At 48.6% G+C, this 15,108-nt stretch overlaps 1 protein-coding gene across 8 annotated transcripts in view; it reads left to right on the top strand.

Moving 5' to 3' along the window:
* The window catches only part of DOCK6 (dedicator of cytokinesis 6), an 86,003-nt gene that overhangs the window by 56,773 nt on the left and 14,122 nt on the right, over nucleotides 1-15,108 (top strand). For 7 of the 8 annotated variants that reach the window (XR_014473614.1, XR_014473613.1, XM_083185172.1 and 4 more), the window contains 13 exons: nucleotides 317-430; nucleotides 2,089-2,259; nucleotides 4,732-4,871; nucleotides 5,011-5,180; nucleotides 9,069-9,220; nucleotides 9,640-9,822; nucleotides 11,379-11,505; nucleotides 11,635-11,719; nucleotides 13,066-13,162; nucleotides 13,332-13,466; nucleotides 13,558-13,710; nucleotides 13,895-14,053; nucleotides 14,694-14,794. Coding sequence is in view for 6 of the 8 variants with exons in the window: in XM_083185172.1 (XP_083041298.1) it covers nucleotides 317-430; nucleotides 2,089-2,259; nucleotides 4,732-4,871; nucleotides 5,011-5,180; nucleotides 9,069-9,220; nucleotides 9,640-9,822; nucleotides 11,379-11,505; nucleotides 11,635-11,719; nucleotides 13,066-13,162; nucleotides 13,332-13,466; nucleotides 13,558-13,710; nucleotides 13,895-14,053; nucleotides 14,694-14,794 (1,787 nt within the window). In the remaining 2 variants the exon portion in view is untranslated. Of the gene's footprint in view, nucleotides 1-228; nucleotides 431-2,088; nucleotides 2,260-4,731; nucleotides 4,872-5,010; nucleotides 5,181-9,068; nucleotides 9,221-9,639; nucleotides 9,823-11,378; nucleotides 11,506-11,634; nucleotides 11,720-13,065; nucleotides 13,163-13,331; nucleotides 13,467-13,557; nucleotides 13,711-13,894; nucleotides 14,054-14,693; nucleotides 14,795-15,108 lie in introns of those variants that run through there. The other variant, XM_083185176.1, reaches the window with a different exon arrangement.

Here is a 15,108-nt window from a genome sequence, read left to right as displayed (position 1 = left end):
TAGCGCACGCTTGTGTATGGCCATGTTGGCTTTCCTTAGTCCTCACCTCCTTTCCATTTTTACATGTAAGCAATAGAAAGAAGGCTGCTCACCCAGCGGTCATTGCTTCCTATAGGGAGACTTGTAATCATGCATACTGTACGTCTGTCTCAGAAAGGCTGATGGACGAGGAGACAGAATTATCTAACCCCTGTGCACACTATTTTCTTTTGCCTTTCCTCATCTCAGTATATGATCCTAAGCCTTCAGTGTCTGTCGGTGTAATGTCTCTCCCCACCCATCATGTACTCATTGTCCGGTGTGTTACAACATTTAGGATGCCGATCTCGCAGAACGCCTCAACAACAGTCTTGCCTTTTTCTTCAACGACCTGTTGGCCGTGATGGATCGGGGTTTCATTTTCAATCTCATCCGATCTTACTACAAACAGGTAAAATAAAGACTTACAGTAACGCTGTTGTTACTGAATGGGATCGATGGGCAGACAATGTTCTTGTATGGGGTTACTGTAATGTAGTGCCATGTGTCCTGCCGCTCTGAGGTCACAGACCAGAATAGTTGGTGATCCTACCACCTCCCCTCGTGTTTTTGTCTCCGCATGGTCACAGCAGAGTGTTCCTTCTGAGGACATAATGGAAGAAATTTACTAAAGGTCCCCATACGCTCTGCGATAAGCAGCGTGCAATGCAAAGCGTCGGAGCGCACACGTGCGTTTTGCATGCGATCAGCATTGCTGATATTGCATTGCACGCTGGTTATCGCAGCATGTATGGGAACCTTTAGATGGGAGTTCTATTTCACATGAGATGTTGCTATAGGCAACCAATCAGATACTATGTATTATCTTCTAGAAGGTGCTAAATAAATAAGTCGATTCTGATTAGTTGCCCATAGCAACATCCCGGGCCAAATGTAATAGGGGGAGAGTTTCAGAAAGTGAGAGATTTTGGGAGAGTTTCCCCCTTTTTTTTTTAAAGCAGCAATCAATTACACTGCAAAACCAGGTTGATTTTGCCATGTAATTGATTGCTGCTTTAAGAAACATGGGAAAACTCTCCCAATTCTCTTACTTTCTGAAACTCTCACCCTATTACATTTGGCCCCCCATGTGAACTAGATCCCATTTTAGTAAATTTCCCACAATATCTCCAATTGTGAGCAAGCAATACTACATGTAGGATGGTGGTGTCCATCCTGGTAGTGGTGCTACATTAATAATGCACTTGAAGGAAACCGATCTCTCATGTACCTTGTCTGGCTCATAGGGGGTTATTTTGGTTCACTCTTTCTGACAAGTTCCTTCTTAGATGGACAAAACCATGTGCACTGCAGGTGGGGCAGATGTAACTTGTGTAGAGGTAATTAGATTTGCGTGGAGTTTTACTTCAAAGTGAGATCTATATTGCAGTGTAAAAATAAAGCCGCCAGTATTTTCCCTGCACAGAAACAAAATAACTCACCCAAATCTAATTCTCTCTGCACATTTTACATCTACTCCACCTGCAGTGCACATGGTTTTGGCCATCTAAGAAGGAATTTGTCAGAAAGAGTGAACTAGAATAAGGCCCATAAAGTGGTGGACGGACTACTCCCATCTGACAGTAGAGTTCCTTCTCGGTGGTGGTAGGCACTGGGAGTGGTTCTCCTTAATCATCATATCAAGGGAAAGTGGTTTCCTCAAGAGTCCATTTGTCCAGATAAGTCTCTAATATACAGATATAGCCGCGCCCATCGATGCTGTGCCACAGCCGCTCATACCGGTTTGGCGCACCAATGTCTCACTGGCGGCACAAAATCACTGCACCAACGCCGCTCGTTGCATTTCTATGAGTTGCGGGAACAAATTAGATGCACAAGTGATGAAGGTATCGCGCCACTCTCCATGTATGAAGCATGTGGCAATTGGCGCACCAATAATGAGCGTGGCTAAATCTGTAAGTCATCAGGTGGGCACCTAATAGTAACTGTACCAAGGGCATCACACCTAGGTAGGTGTTTACCACTGGCATCCATGGCATTAACAGTGTATTCAGTTGCTGGGAACTATGTAATTGCCTGAGTCTATGACCAATAATTCCTGTTTTACAGATCAACAGTAAATTGCCAAAGGCGCAGAACCCGAACGTGCTGATCTCACTGCGCATGGATCTACTGCGAATTGTCTGCTCACATGAGCACTACATCTCCCTAAACCTCCCCTGTAGCCGTCTGTCGCCGCCCAACTCTCCCTCACCTTCCGTCTCTTCCACCACCTCGCAGGTACTGTGACTAGTGTAACCATGGTCTACACACACTGGTGGCATCCATTTTCTCAGCTGATCCATTATTTTGGAAATGACAGTCTATCAATTCACATGTTGCATCATGGAGGTCTTGAGGCAGGATGGCTGTACAGCCTACTGCTTTTACTAAGAGCCTGTGAGTTTACTGGGGCTCTGATTAAATTCATAGGCTGCCTATGAATTCACCACAAAATGGCTGCCTCCACGCTGCACAGTCCTCACTGCTCAGTCCTGCTGTAGTGCTCCAGTCACCACACCATAATATAAGGAGCCTGCACCACCTGCTTCCTCACCGCTCAGGCCTGCTGTAGTGCACCAGTCACCACACAATAATATAAGGAGCATGCACCGCATGCTTCATCACAGCTGGGGCCTGCTGAAGTGCTCCAGTCACCACACAATGATATAGGAAGCGGCATCACCTGCTTCCTCACAGCTCAGGCCTGCTGTAGTGCTCCAGTTACCATACAATTTTATAGGGAGCCTACACCACCTGCTTCCTCACAGCTCAGGCCTGCTGCAGTGCACCAGTGACCACACAATAATATAAGGAGACTGCACCACATGCTTCCTCACAGCTCAGGCCTGCTGTAGTGCTCCAGTCACCACACAATGATATAGGAAGTGGCACCACCTGCTTCCTCACAGCTCAGGCCTGCTGCAGTGCACCAGTGACCACACAATAATATAAGGAGACTGCACCACATGCTTCCTCGCCGCTCAGGCCTGCTGTAGTGCACCAGTCACCACACAATGATATAGGAAGTGGCACCACATGCTTCCTCACAGCTCGGGCCTGCTGTAGTGCACCAGTCACCACACAATGATTTAGGAAGCGGCACCACATGCTTCCTCACAACTTAAGCCTGCTGTAGTGCACAAGTCACCACACAATAATATAAGGAGACTGCACCACATGCTTCCTCACCGGTCAGGCCTGCTGTAGTGCACAAGTCACCACACAATAATATAAGGAAACTGCACCACATGCTTCCTCACCGCTCAGGCCTACTGTAGTGCACCAGTAACCACACAAGGATTTAGGAGCCTGCACCACATGCTTCCTCACAGCTCAGGCCTGCTGTAGTGCACAAGTCACCACACAATAATATAAGGAGACTGCACCACATGCTTCCTCACCGCTCAGGCCTGCAGTAGTGCACAAGTCACCACACAATAATATAAGGAGACTGCACCACATGCTTCCTCACCGCACAGGCCTGCTGTAGTGCACCAGTAACCACACAAGGATTTAGGAGCCTGCACCACATGCTTCCTCACAGCTCAGGCCTGCTGTGGTGCACCAGTCACCTCACAATAATATAAGGAGACTGCACGACATGCTTCCTCACCGCTCAGGCCTGCAGTAGTGCACAAGTCACCACACAATAATATAAGGAGACTGCACCACATGCTTCCTCACAGCTCAGGCCTGCTGTAGTGCACCAGTCACCACACAATGATTTAGGAGCCTGCACCACATGCTTCCTCACAGCTCAGGCCTGCTGTGGCGCACCAGTCACCACACAATAATATAAGGAGACTGCACGACATGCGTCCTCACCGCTCAGGCCTGCAGTAGTGCACAAGTCACCACACAATAATATAAGGAGACTGCACCACATGCTTCCTCACAGCTCAGGCCTGCTGTAGTGCACCAGTAACCACACAAGGATTTAGGAGCCTGCACCACATGCTTCCTCACAGCTCAGGCCTGCTGTGGTGCACCAGTCACCACACAATAATATAAGGAGACTGCACCACATGCTTCCTCACCGTTCAGGCCTGCAGTAGTGCACAAGTCACCACACAATAATATAAGGAGACTGCACCACATGCTTCCTCACCGCTCAGGCCTGCTGTAGTGCACCAGTAACCACACAAGGATTTAGGAGCCTGCACCACATGCTTCCTCACAGCTCAGGCCTGCTGTAGTGCACAAGTCACCACACAATAATATAAGGAGACTGCACCACATGCTTCCTCACAGCTCAGGCCTGCTGTAGTGCACCAGTCACCACACAATGATTTAGGAAGCGGCACCACATGCTTCCTCACAGCTCAGGCCTGCTGTAGTGCATGAGTCACCACACAATAATATAAGGAGACTGCACCACATGCTTCCTCACAGCTCAGGCCTGCTGTAGTGCACCAGTAACCACACAAGGATTTAGGAGCCTGCACCACATGCTATGTATTATCTTGAGATGTACTGAAGCTGTAACTGTGATATTGAGTTAGGCACCCAGGCATGTGTGTTCTATTAATCAGTTATACTGGGCAGAGCTGTGGTAAGCCATCAATGTTACCCTGCACTTGTGGATTCCTGAACTGCTATGGATGTTAGTGTAGCATAAGTACACTGGTCAGGCGGCAGAAACACAAGGGAGATAGTCAGGTGATTGCGCCGTCCAGTAATGGTCCCCCCCCCATCTTTCTCTTCCCTCAGAGCTCTGTCTTCTCCAGTCCAGCCCAGGACAAGACCGTCACCAATATGTTTGAGCTCTCGGTGCCATTCAGGCAGCAGCACTTCCTCTCCGGCCTCATCCTGACAGAACTCGCCCTAATACTGGAGCCTGATGTCGAAGGGTGAGATCAGTAACTCGTTTCTCGCTAAGGCTAATATGTTACTCATTATTTATCCAGTCCTCCAGTGTCCTCTCCCATTGTTGCCCAGTGCCCTTATTCTTCCCTCTGTGATGTGCCATCTTCCCCTCTCTCTTTATAGTGTATTTTTCCTCCAGAAGAAAGCCATCAGCACTCTCCACAACCTCCTCTGCAGCCATGACACCGACCCTCGCTACGCCGAGCCTGCCATCAAGCAGAGCATTTCCCGCCTTTATCTTCCCCTGGTGGGTATCGTCATGGAGACTCTGCCACAGCTGTACGACTTCACGGGTGAGTATCCATGTAACACACTTGGCCGATAAGCTGGGGCTTAGTAAACAGGCTGCCAAACCAGTGCCAGAAGGAGTCTAGCAACAGTATCCCCACACTCACCCTCTAGACGCTCTGCCAAGATATAAAGGCAGATAGAAACCATTGCTTTTATTTCTATTAGCTTCATGGGAGAGCTGTAGCGTCAGTAGTAGTGCCATGGGAGAGCTGTAGCGTCAGTAGTAGTGCCATGGGAGAGCTGTAGTGTCAGTAGTAGTGCCATGGGAGAGCTGTAGCGTCAGTAGTAGTGCCATGGGAGAGCTGTAGCGTCAGTAGTAGTGCCATGGGAGAGCTGTAGCATTAGTAGTAGTGCCATGGGAGAGCTGTAGCGTCAGTAGTAGTGCCATGGGAGAGCTGTAGCGTCAGTAGTAGTGCCATGGGAGAGCTGTAGCATTAGTAGTAGTGCCATGGGAGAGCTGTAGCATTAGTAGTAGTGCCATGGGAGAGCTGTAGCGTCAGTAGTAGTGCCATGGGAGAGCTGTAGCATTAGTAGTAGTGCCATGGGAGAGCTGTAGCATTAGTAGTAGTGCCATGGGAGAGCTGTAGCATTAGTAGTAGTGCCATGGAGAGCTGTAGCATTAGTAGTAGTGCCATGGGAGAGCTGTAGTAGTAGCATGGGAGAGCTGTAGCATCAGTAGTAGTAGCATGGGAGAGCTGTAGCGTCAGTAGTAGTAGCATGGGAGAGCTGTAGCATCAGTAGTAGTAGCATGGGAGAGCTGTAGCGTCAGTAGTAGTAGCATGGGAGAGCTGTAGCGTCAGTAGTAGTAGCATGGGAGAGCTGTAGCGTCAGTAGTAGTAGCATGGGGGAGCTGTAGCGTCAGTAGTAGTAGCATGGGAGAGCTGTAGCGTCAGTAGTAGTAGCATGGGAGAGCTGTAGCGTCAGTAGTAGTAGCATGGGAGAGCTGTAGCGTCAGTAGTAATGCCATGGGAGAGCTGTAGCGTCAGTAGTAATGCCATGGGAGAGCTGTAGCATCAGTAGTGGTAGGATGTGAGAGCTGTAGCAACAGTGTAGTTTCATGGGATAGCTGTAGCATCAGTAGTAGTGCCATGGGAGAGCTGTAGCGCCGCTGTGGCACCACGGGAGACCTGTAGCTTTAGTACAGACACTGGCAGCATACACTTTGGCATTCCTGGTCAGTGAGGTTGGAATCCAGCCACATGCCATAAAGAACTCCAGCGTTACAGTCTATCTATCCTGCTTCCCCCTCTCCCACCCCCTCTCCCAAGCGCATTGTCTCACGGCATAACGTCAACACACTTGATCTTGCTGCCTTCTCAAACACGCTGTGTCCTCTTCTCGCCCCAATCGCCCTCATATCCTACCCGAACCTCGCTGCCTCCCTCTATAATGACACCCTATCTTCGGCATTGGACTCTGCCTGCCCTCCCTCCTCTATCCCCCTTCGATGCTCCAACCCCCAACCGTGGCACTCACCTATCACCCGATTCCTTAAAAAGTGCTCTCGCACTGCTGAGCGCTTCTGGAAGAAATCACGCTCTCTTGCGGATTATCTCCATTTCAAATTCATTCTTTCCTCCTTCAGCTCTGCCCTTGCTCTGGCCAAGGAATCCTACTTTAAGTCCCTCATCCTTTCCCAATCATCCAATCCCCGCAGGCTCTTCGCCACCTTCAACTCCTTGCTCTCCCCCCCTCCTCCAGCTCTTCCGTCCTCCATCGTAGCCGCTGATTTTGCTACCTACTTTTCAACCAAAATCTCCTCTCTCAGGACTGCCATCACTGCTGCCATGACCTCACCCTCTCCCTCCTCCCCTCCTACATCTCCACTCCCCTCCTTCCAACCCCTGTCCTCATTTTACCCCACCACTGCTGCTGAAGTCCACTCTATCCTTCAATCCGCTTCTCCCTCCACCTGCCCGCTTGATCCTATCCCCTCCAATATTATCCGTCGTCTCAGTCCATCAGTCTGCTCTCACCTGGCTCACCTCTTTAATCTTTCCCTATCCTCTGGGATCTTCCCTTCCTCCTTCAAACACGCTCTTGTCTCCCCAATTCTCAAAAAAACAAATCTGGACCCCAACTCTCCATCCAACTACAGGCCCATCTCCCTCCTCCCTTTTGCCTCCAAACTCCTAGAACGTCTGACCTATAATCGTCTCCTAAGCCACCTTACTGCTAACTCCATTCTAGACCCCCTCCAATCCGGGTTCCGCCCTTTACATTCCACTGAAACTGCCCTGACCAAAGTCACTAACAATCTACTATCGGCTAAATCCAAAGGCCTCTTCTCTATCCTCATCCAGCTTGATCTGTCGGCTGCCTTTGACACTGTTGACCACCCTCTCCTGCTCAACACCCTCCGCTCCTTTGGCATCACTGGCACGGTCTTCTCCTGGTTCACCTCATACCTCTCCGATCGCTCCTTCTCCGTCTCCACTCCGAGCTCCTCCTCTCCTACTACCCCCCAGCCAGTCGGTGTTCCCCAAGGGTCAGTCCTTGGCCCTCTCCTCTTCTCCCTCTACACCACCTCTCTGGGCACCCTCATCAGCTCCTATGGTTTTCATTACCACCTTTATGCTGATGATACCCTAATCTATCTCTCCTCCCCCGACTTATCCCCATCACTTCTGTCCAAGGTCTCCGAATGCCTCACGGCCATCTCAGCCTGGATGACCCAACGCTTCCTGAAACTAAACATGGCTAAAACTGAACTTCTAATCTTCCATCCCCCGAACATCCCCTCTTCTCCCACTATCTCCATCAGCATTGGTGAAACCGAGATCACGTCCACCGACCAAACGCGCTGCCTCGGTGTCATCATTGACTCCTCCCTCTCTTTCACCCCCCCACATTCGTGCTCTCTCACAGTCTTGCCGCTTTCACCTACGCAACATCTCACGCATCAGACCATTCCTCTCCACTGACGCGACCAAAATTCTCATTCACTCTCTTGTCATCTCCCGCCTTGACTACTGCAACATCCTTCTCTCTGGGCTACCTCTCACCCGCCTCGCACCTCTCCAATCCATTCTTAACGCTGCTGCTAGGCTCATCTTCCTCTCTCACCGCTCTACCTCCGCCTCCCCCCTCTGTTTATCTCTTCACTGGCTCCCCATTCCTTTCCGAGTTCTCTTTAAACTCCTCACCACCACCTACAAGGCTCTCTCCTCCTCCACAGCTCCTTACCTCTCTTCACTGATCTCTATCCACACTCCCTCCCGTCCTCTTCGCTCCATCGCTGACCGCCGACTGACCTCTCACCTAATCACCTCCTCCCACTCCCGTGTCCAAGATTTCTCTCGCGCTGCCCCCCTGCACTGGAACAACCTCCCGCCACCCATCAGGCTATCTGATTCCCTTACCTCCTTCAAGCGCTCCCTCAAAACCCACTTTTTTCGACTAGCCTATCCCTCCTCCTAACCTCTTTTGATCCTCCTATCCTGCCTCCGTTCCCCTCCGTTCCTACTTATCCTATTGTATTTCGTTCGTCCACCCACCTATTTTTAGTATGTTAACTCTTATGAGCAGGGCCCTCCTTCCTCACGTACTCACCCTACCTCATTACCTCACCTGTGCTCCTGTCCTGTTCTTCCCTTCCTCTACTTCATCTTCGGTCTTCTTGACTATTTTGACACCTACTTCTGAACTGATGCTGATTTTAGTTCTACCAGCTATACCCCTATTTATACTGTATCTTTCTACACACCCTGTACGTTACCTTGTAATTTGTTTTTTTTTTGTTTGCTATGTACGGCGCTGCGGACACTTTGTGGCGCCTTATAAATAAACGTACTGCTACTACTACTACTACCTTTTAAACAGACCAGACCACACTCTAAATTCTCTTAGTGTACCTATTACAGGTGCTGACACTCTAATCCTTTTTTTAGCTGAGCCACATGTGCAGCGCATCCGTCATGCCTCTATGGCAGATGAAGTGGACTCTGACGGGGGAACAATCAGTCAAACAGTTGCCATGGCAATAGCAGGGTCCCCATTGCCTACAATGCAGAAGAGCACAAGCTTCCCGATGCCATCAGCTGTGAGTGATGAATCCCGACATTTCTCCTTTTGCTCCGTTTCTTTTCTTCCATTCACTTGTTCCGTAATAACGTATTGGTAGCTACAGCTATTCTCTCTATGAGGACTGAGGAGAGCACAGGAGAATGCTGGGTAATGACCTGGAAGTCCAATACAGACACACAGATCAACAGTTGATTTGCATTGTTCTTAAACATATTATACTACTCCATTATCCTCCATCTCCAGTGTACCATTATAATAGGATTAAATCCTGCTCTGAATGGCAGCAGTGCAAATGGTCTTCTATAATATGCATTACATAAGCCTCTTCAGTGCATGTGTTGCTGTGTATTTCAGTTGTATATGGCCCATGACCAGCAAAGACTGTGAACTGTGCTGAATGTATTACTAGTGCTTTACCTGTGTGTCTCTCCACAGCCTGTGCGTTCAGGTAGTGCCCTCTCTGCAGAGTCCAGCCGCAATCTCTTGGTGTGTGCTCTGTGGGTACTGAAAAATGCTGAGCAAGAATCTCTGCAACGCTGGTTCTCCAGTCTGTCTGTAATGCAGCTCACACGGCTGCTGGAACTGCTGAGTCTGTGTGTGTCCTGCTTCCAGTACAAGGTGAGACCCTCGCGGCTGTGACTGTACTACTAGTACAATGTAACTGCTGTGTGTGTGTGTGCCCTGCTTCCAGTGCTGGGACTGTACTACTAGTGCAATGTAACTGCTGGGTGTGTGTCCTGCTTCCAGTACAGGGTGAGACCCTCGCTGCTGTGACTGTACTACTAGTGCAATGTAACTGCTGGGTGTGTGTGTCCTGCTTCCAGTACAGGGTGAGACCCTCGCTGCTGTGACTGTACTACTAGTGCAATGTAACTGCTGGGTGTGTGTGTCCTGCTTCCAGTACAGGGTGAGACCCTCGCTGCTGTGACTGTACTACTAGTACAATGTAACTGCTGTGTGTGTGTGTGTGTGTGTGTGTGTGTGTGTGTGTGTCCTGCTTCCAGTACAAGGTGAGACCCTCGCTGCTGGGACTGTACTACTAGTACAATGTAACTGCTGGGTGTGTGTGTCCTGCTTCCAGTACAAGGTGAGACCCTCGCTGCTGGGACTGTACTTCTAGTACAATGTAACTGCTGGGTGTGTGTCCTGCTTCCAGTACAGGGTGAGACCCTCGCTGCTGGGACTGTACTACTAGTACAGTGTAACTGCTGGGTGTGTGTGTGTGTCCTGCTCCCAGTACAAGGTGAGACCCTCTCTGCTGGGACTGTACTTCTAGTACAATGTAACCTCTGGGTGTGTGTGTGTCCTGCTTCCAGTACAAGGTGAGGCCCTCTCTGCTGTATATGCAGACTGTATGTACTTGTAGCCCAGTGTAACTGAATGATAAGTGAGTATACATTATGGTCCTGATTGTGATTTGAACACAGCTCCATTTCTGGCCACATCTAGTGTATTAGAAGACTATACATGCACATCAGGCAATTTGTCTATGGACATATCTCAGGTGCTTCTGTACATCCATGAAGTGGGCATTTTTCTGTGACAAATCGGAGGCATGAGAAAGAATATGGGACTGTCGGGGGCATGTAACTGTCATATTCTGGGGCATGTAAATGTGGCAGGAAAGGTTTGCACATATGTCTCTCCTGCCCCCAGCATGGGATGGGTGTAAGTGCTCATTATGGCCGGGGATGAGCAGACAGTGGGCGGGGACAAGTGTTCCCTCTAAGCTGTGCGCGCGCACACAACTCGACGAGCGTGCGCACAGACATTACAACAGAGCGCACAAAGCAGCAATGGTCCCTTTTTGTAGTTGTGGACTCAATTATTGTGTGTTTCACCCATTAACTACATCATGTGCTGTGTTTTGAATGTTTAAATGTTTAATATAATTTTGAAGTAAAGTTAACACAAATGCTGAACGTCATTTTCCAGTTATATATAAGTGACGCACAAAAATGTTAATTTCCTTCCAAAGTTGCACAGCCAAAATCTTTTACCGCACACAGCCTTCGTAAAATTAGAGGGAACATTGGCGGGGACTATGAACAGAAATACGCGATACAGCCACGTATAGTTCCCAGTCCGGTTGTGTGCAGCTCAGATCCAGGCCCTGTATGTTCTTACATTTGCTTCACATTGTGCTTCCATGGCTGTTTCTCCTGTTCCATTAGGGTATGAAGGCTTTTGAGCGCATAAACAGCCTGACATTTAAGAAATCGCTGGACATGAAAGCTCGGCTGGAGGAGGCCATACTTGGCACTATCGGGGCGCGCCAGGACATGGTGAAACGTAGTCGAGGTGAGACCTTGCTGACACCGGTAGCCCACCTCGGGGTTGCCTAGGTTCTCTCTTGACCTGACCTGTAATAAGTTTTCTTTTGAGACTCCAGACACCGTATGACCCTCACGGTCTCTGTTTCCCCGGCAGAGCGCAGCCCGTTTGGAAGCCAGGAGAATGTGCGATGGAGAAAAAACGTTACACAGTGGAGGCCAAACAGCGAGAAGACAGAAAAGTGAGAACCTCTGGGAGCTGAACATGTAACATGCTGGGAAATTCTGTCTTTCTGGATATACTGATGGGCCACCATAAAGAGACCATTCTCCAGATACTATTGTATATTATGTACCCATTTCCTTACTAGCATACTTTGTGTTCCTATTACACAATAGCTATTTACCCTACTGCAGTGCTCCTGGTTCTAAGGAAAGTGATGCAGAAGGGCCAACAGTGCAAAGCTTGTTCCATTATCAGTCAGTACTTCATAGTGGTTGTAAGGGAAGTGTGGCGGCTGTCTATCATTATGTAATGTGGTCTGTAACTATGGGACAATGGGAATCAAATCACAAGTGGTTTCAAATATGTGTTCTGAAGCGTCATCATCACCTGGGTAAGAATGGCACTCACTAGGAACATAACATGTGTGAGAGCAGGACTCACTAGGACCATAATCTGTGTGATAGCAGAACTCCCTAGGAAAATAACCTGTGTGAGAGCAGCACCCACTAGGACTGTGTGAGAGCAGGACCCACTAGGACTGTGTGAGAGCAGGACCCACTAGGACTGTGTGAGAGCAGGACCCACTAGGACTGTGTGAGAGCAGGACCCACTAGGACTGTGTGAGAGCAGCACCCACTAGGACTGTGTGAGAGCAGCACCCACTAGGACTGTGTGAGAGCAGCACCCACTAGGACTGTGTGAGAGCAGGACCCACTAGGACTGTGTGAGAGCAGGACCCACTAGGACTGTGTGAGAGCAGCACCCACTAGTACTGTGTGAGAGCAGGACCCACTAGGACTGTGTGAGAGCAGGACCCACTAGGACTGTGTGAGAGCAGGACCCACTAGGACTGTGTGAGAGCAGGACATACTCATTTTTGTATAAACAGTGATGTGTTATTTTTTATGTTATTGTCTGTCAGTGCCTGTAATATATTCTCATGGTTATCCTATATGGAAGGTTGTCTCTTGCTCTTCTCTTGGCATGGAAACCTACCATTCATGCTCACTATGGGCCTTATTCTAGTTCACTCTTTCTGACAAAATCCTTCTTAGATGGACAAAACCATGTGCACCTGGGGCAGATGTAAAATGTGCAGAGAGAATTAGATTTGGGGGAGTTATTTTGTTTCTGTGCAGGGTAAATACTGGCTTCTTTATTTTTACACTGCAATATAGATCTCACTTTGAAGTAAAACTCCACCCAAATCTAATTCTCTCTGCACAAGTAACATCTGCCCCACCTGCAGTGCACATGGTTTTGTCCATCTAAGAAGGATTTTGTCAGAAAGAGTGAACTAGAATAAGGCCCCATGTGTTTGTGTCACCACACTGGGTCTCATTATCCTCCATCTTATTTCAGGACACAAGCAGAACGAGAGCTTGAGGTGACGGTGGATGGAAATATGGCCACTGAGGCCAATCTAGTGGTGCTGGACACACTGGAGATCATTGTTGAGGTAACAAGTGACGGTGGAGACATAACTACTGTTTCCTCACATCGCACTGACACACACACACACACACACACACCCACACACACACACACACACACACACACACACACACACACACACACACACACACACACACAGAGCTTTTTACCCATCTGTGTCTATTTCCCCACAGACAGTCATGATGTCGGAGATGAAGGAAAGCATCCTGGGAGGAGTCCTAAAAGTCCTGCTACACAGCATGGGCTACAACCAGAGTGCCTTGTACCTGCAGCACTGCTTCACCAGCCAGAGGGCGCTGGTGTGCAAGGTGAGCCTAGAGAATTACCGTGTGCAGGGGGCTGAGATGGCTGCATCTCCAATCGTAGTCACTTTCCTGTCTCTTGTCCCCCCCCCCTCAGTTCCCAGAGATGCTGTTTGAGGATGACACTGAACTGTGCTCTGATCTCTGTCTCCGCCTCCTGCGTCATTGCAGCAGCAGTATCAGCAGTGTGCGCACACAGGCCAGCGCTTCCCTCTACCTCCTCATGAGACAGAACTTTGAGATCGGAAATGTAAGTGGCAGATCCTAGCATGTGGGCAGGATCTGGTTGCTATGGGCAACATTACCTATTTTCATTTAGTTAATTTACTCTATGGATGGTTAGGACTCCTACTTGGCCACTATGGACGCTGTCCCGTTCTCTTTATACCACCATGTGGGCTTAGAGTAACTTTTTGTTTTTCTCCTTGGCTCAGAATTTCGCCCGAGTGAAGATGCAGGTTACCATGTCCCTGTCATCGTTAGTGGGGACCTCTCAAAAGTTCAATGAGGAATACCTGCGGCGGTCCCTGAAGACCATCCTCACCTACTCTGAGGAAGATCTGGAACTGCGGGACACCACTTTCCCTGACCAAGTAAATCATTGACTGACGACCAATTTAATGACTTATTATTCACCCGAATTTAGACTTAAAAGATGGGCTGTTGCTATCGGCAACCAGTCAGATTCTATCTATGATCTAGAAAGTACCAATTAAATAAGACGTAGATTCTGATTGGTTCCTCTTAGCAACATCCCATCTTCAATAGAACTTACATCTTAGTAAATAAAGCCCAAAGACCAAACTTTATCTGTTGCCAGCATACAGTACAGGTGGTTATTTTGTGGTATTGTCCAATATGAGTACACGGCCTAGCAGGTCACAAGGAAGTGATTTGATAGGCTGGTTTATCTTTTTGGGCTAGCATACAAAATGGCTGCCTTTACCTCATCAGAGTTCATGTGCACCTACCCATGTACATTAGGCCAGCAAGCTGAAACGAGGATATTCATATCAATCAGTACTTATTTTCAAGTATAAGCAGCTTTATTTTATTGTCGTCTTAAATTAGTTCAAATACACCCCTCCTTCTTCTAAATACTAAATATCCTTCTTTGGTCATTGCCTTCCATTTGCTCGACAGACCTGCAGAATTCATACTGTAACGTTCAGGTGGTCAGACGGTAGAAACTAATGGTGGGCGTCTGTGGGTCACAATCTCTTCTTTCTGCAGGTTCAGGATTTGGTGTTTAACCTACACATGATCCTTACCGACACGGTGAAAATGAAGGAACACCAAGAAGATCCTGAGATGCTGATGGACCTCATGTTCCGGTGAGCGCCATCTACTGGTCTAACATAGGGCCTAAGACCTGTGCGCTAAGCTGCGTATACTGGAATTGCTCAACATACCATAGGTCGGCATTGGCATGCTTATGTCGACATTGGCATGGTCGACACCCACAAGGTGGACATGAGTTTTTATGGTTTTATTGGTGTAGTTAATACTTTACTATCCAAGTGGGCATAGAGTGAGAATATAAGTGTGCTGAGGGCAGCGAGGCACAGTGCCCGAAGCATGGCGAGTGCAGCGGTACACTTCGTACGGTGTCCATGTCGACATTGACAATTGAAAAATGTGAAAAACT

Source organism: Crinia signifera, chromosome 4 (genome assembly GCF_055691185.1).
Source record: "Crinia signifera chromosome 4, ASM5569118v1, whole genome shotgun sequence".
Classification (NCBI taxonomy): domain Eukaryota; kingdom Metazoa; phylum Chordata; class Amphibia; order Anura; family Myobatrachidae; genus Crinia; species Crinia signifera.
This window is presented reverse-complemented; position numbering and strand designations above follow the sequence as displayed.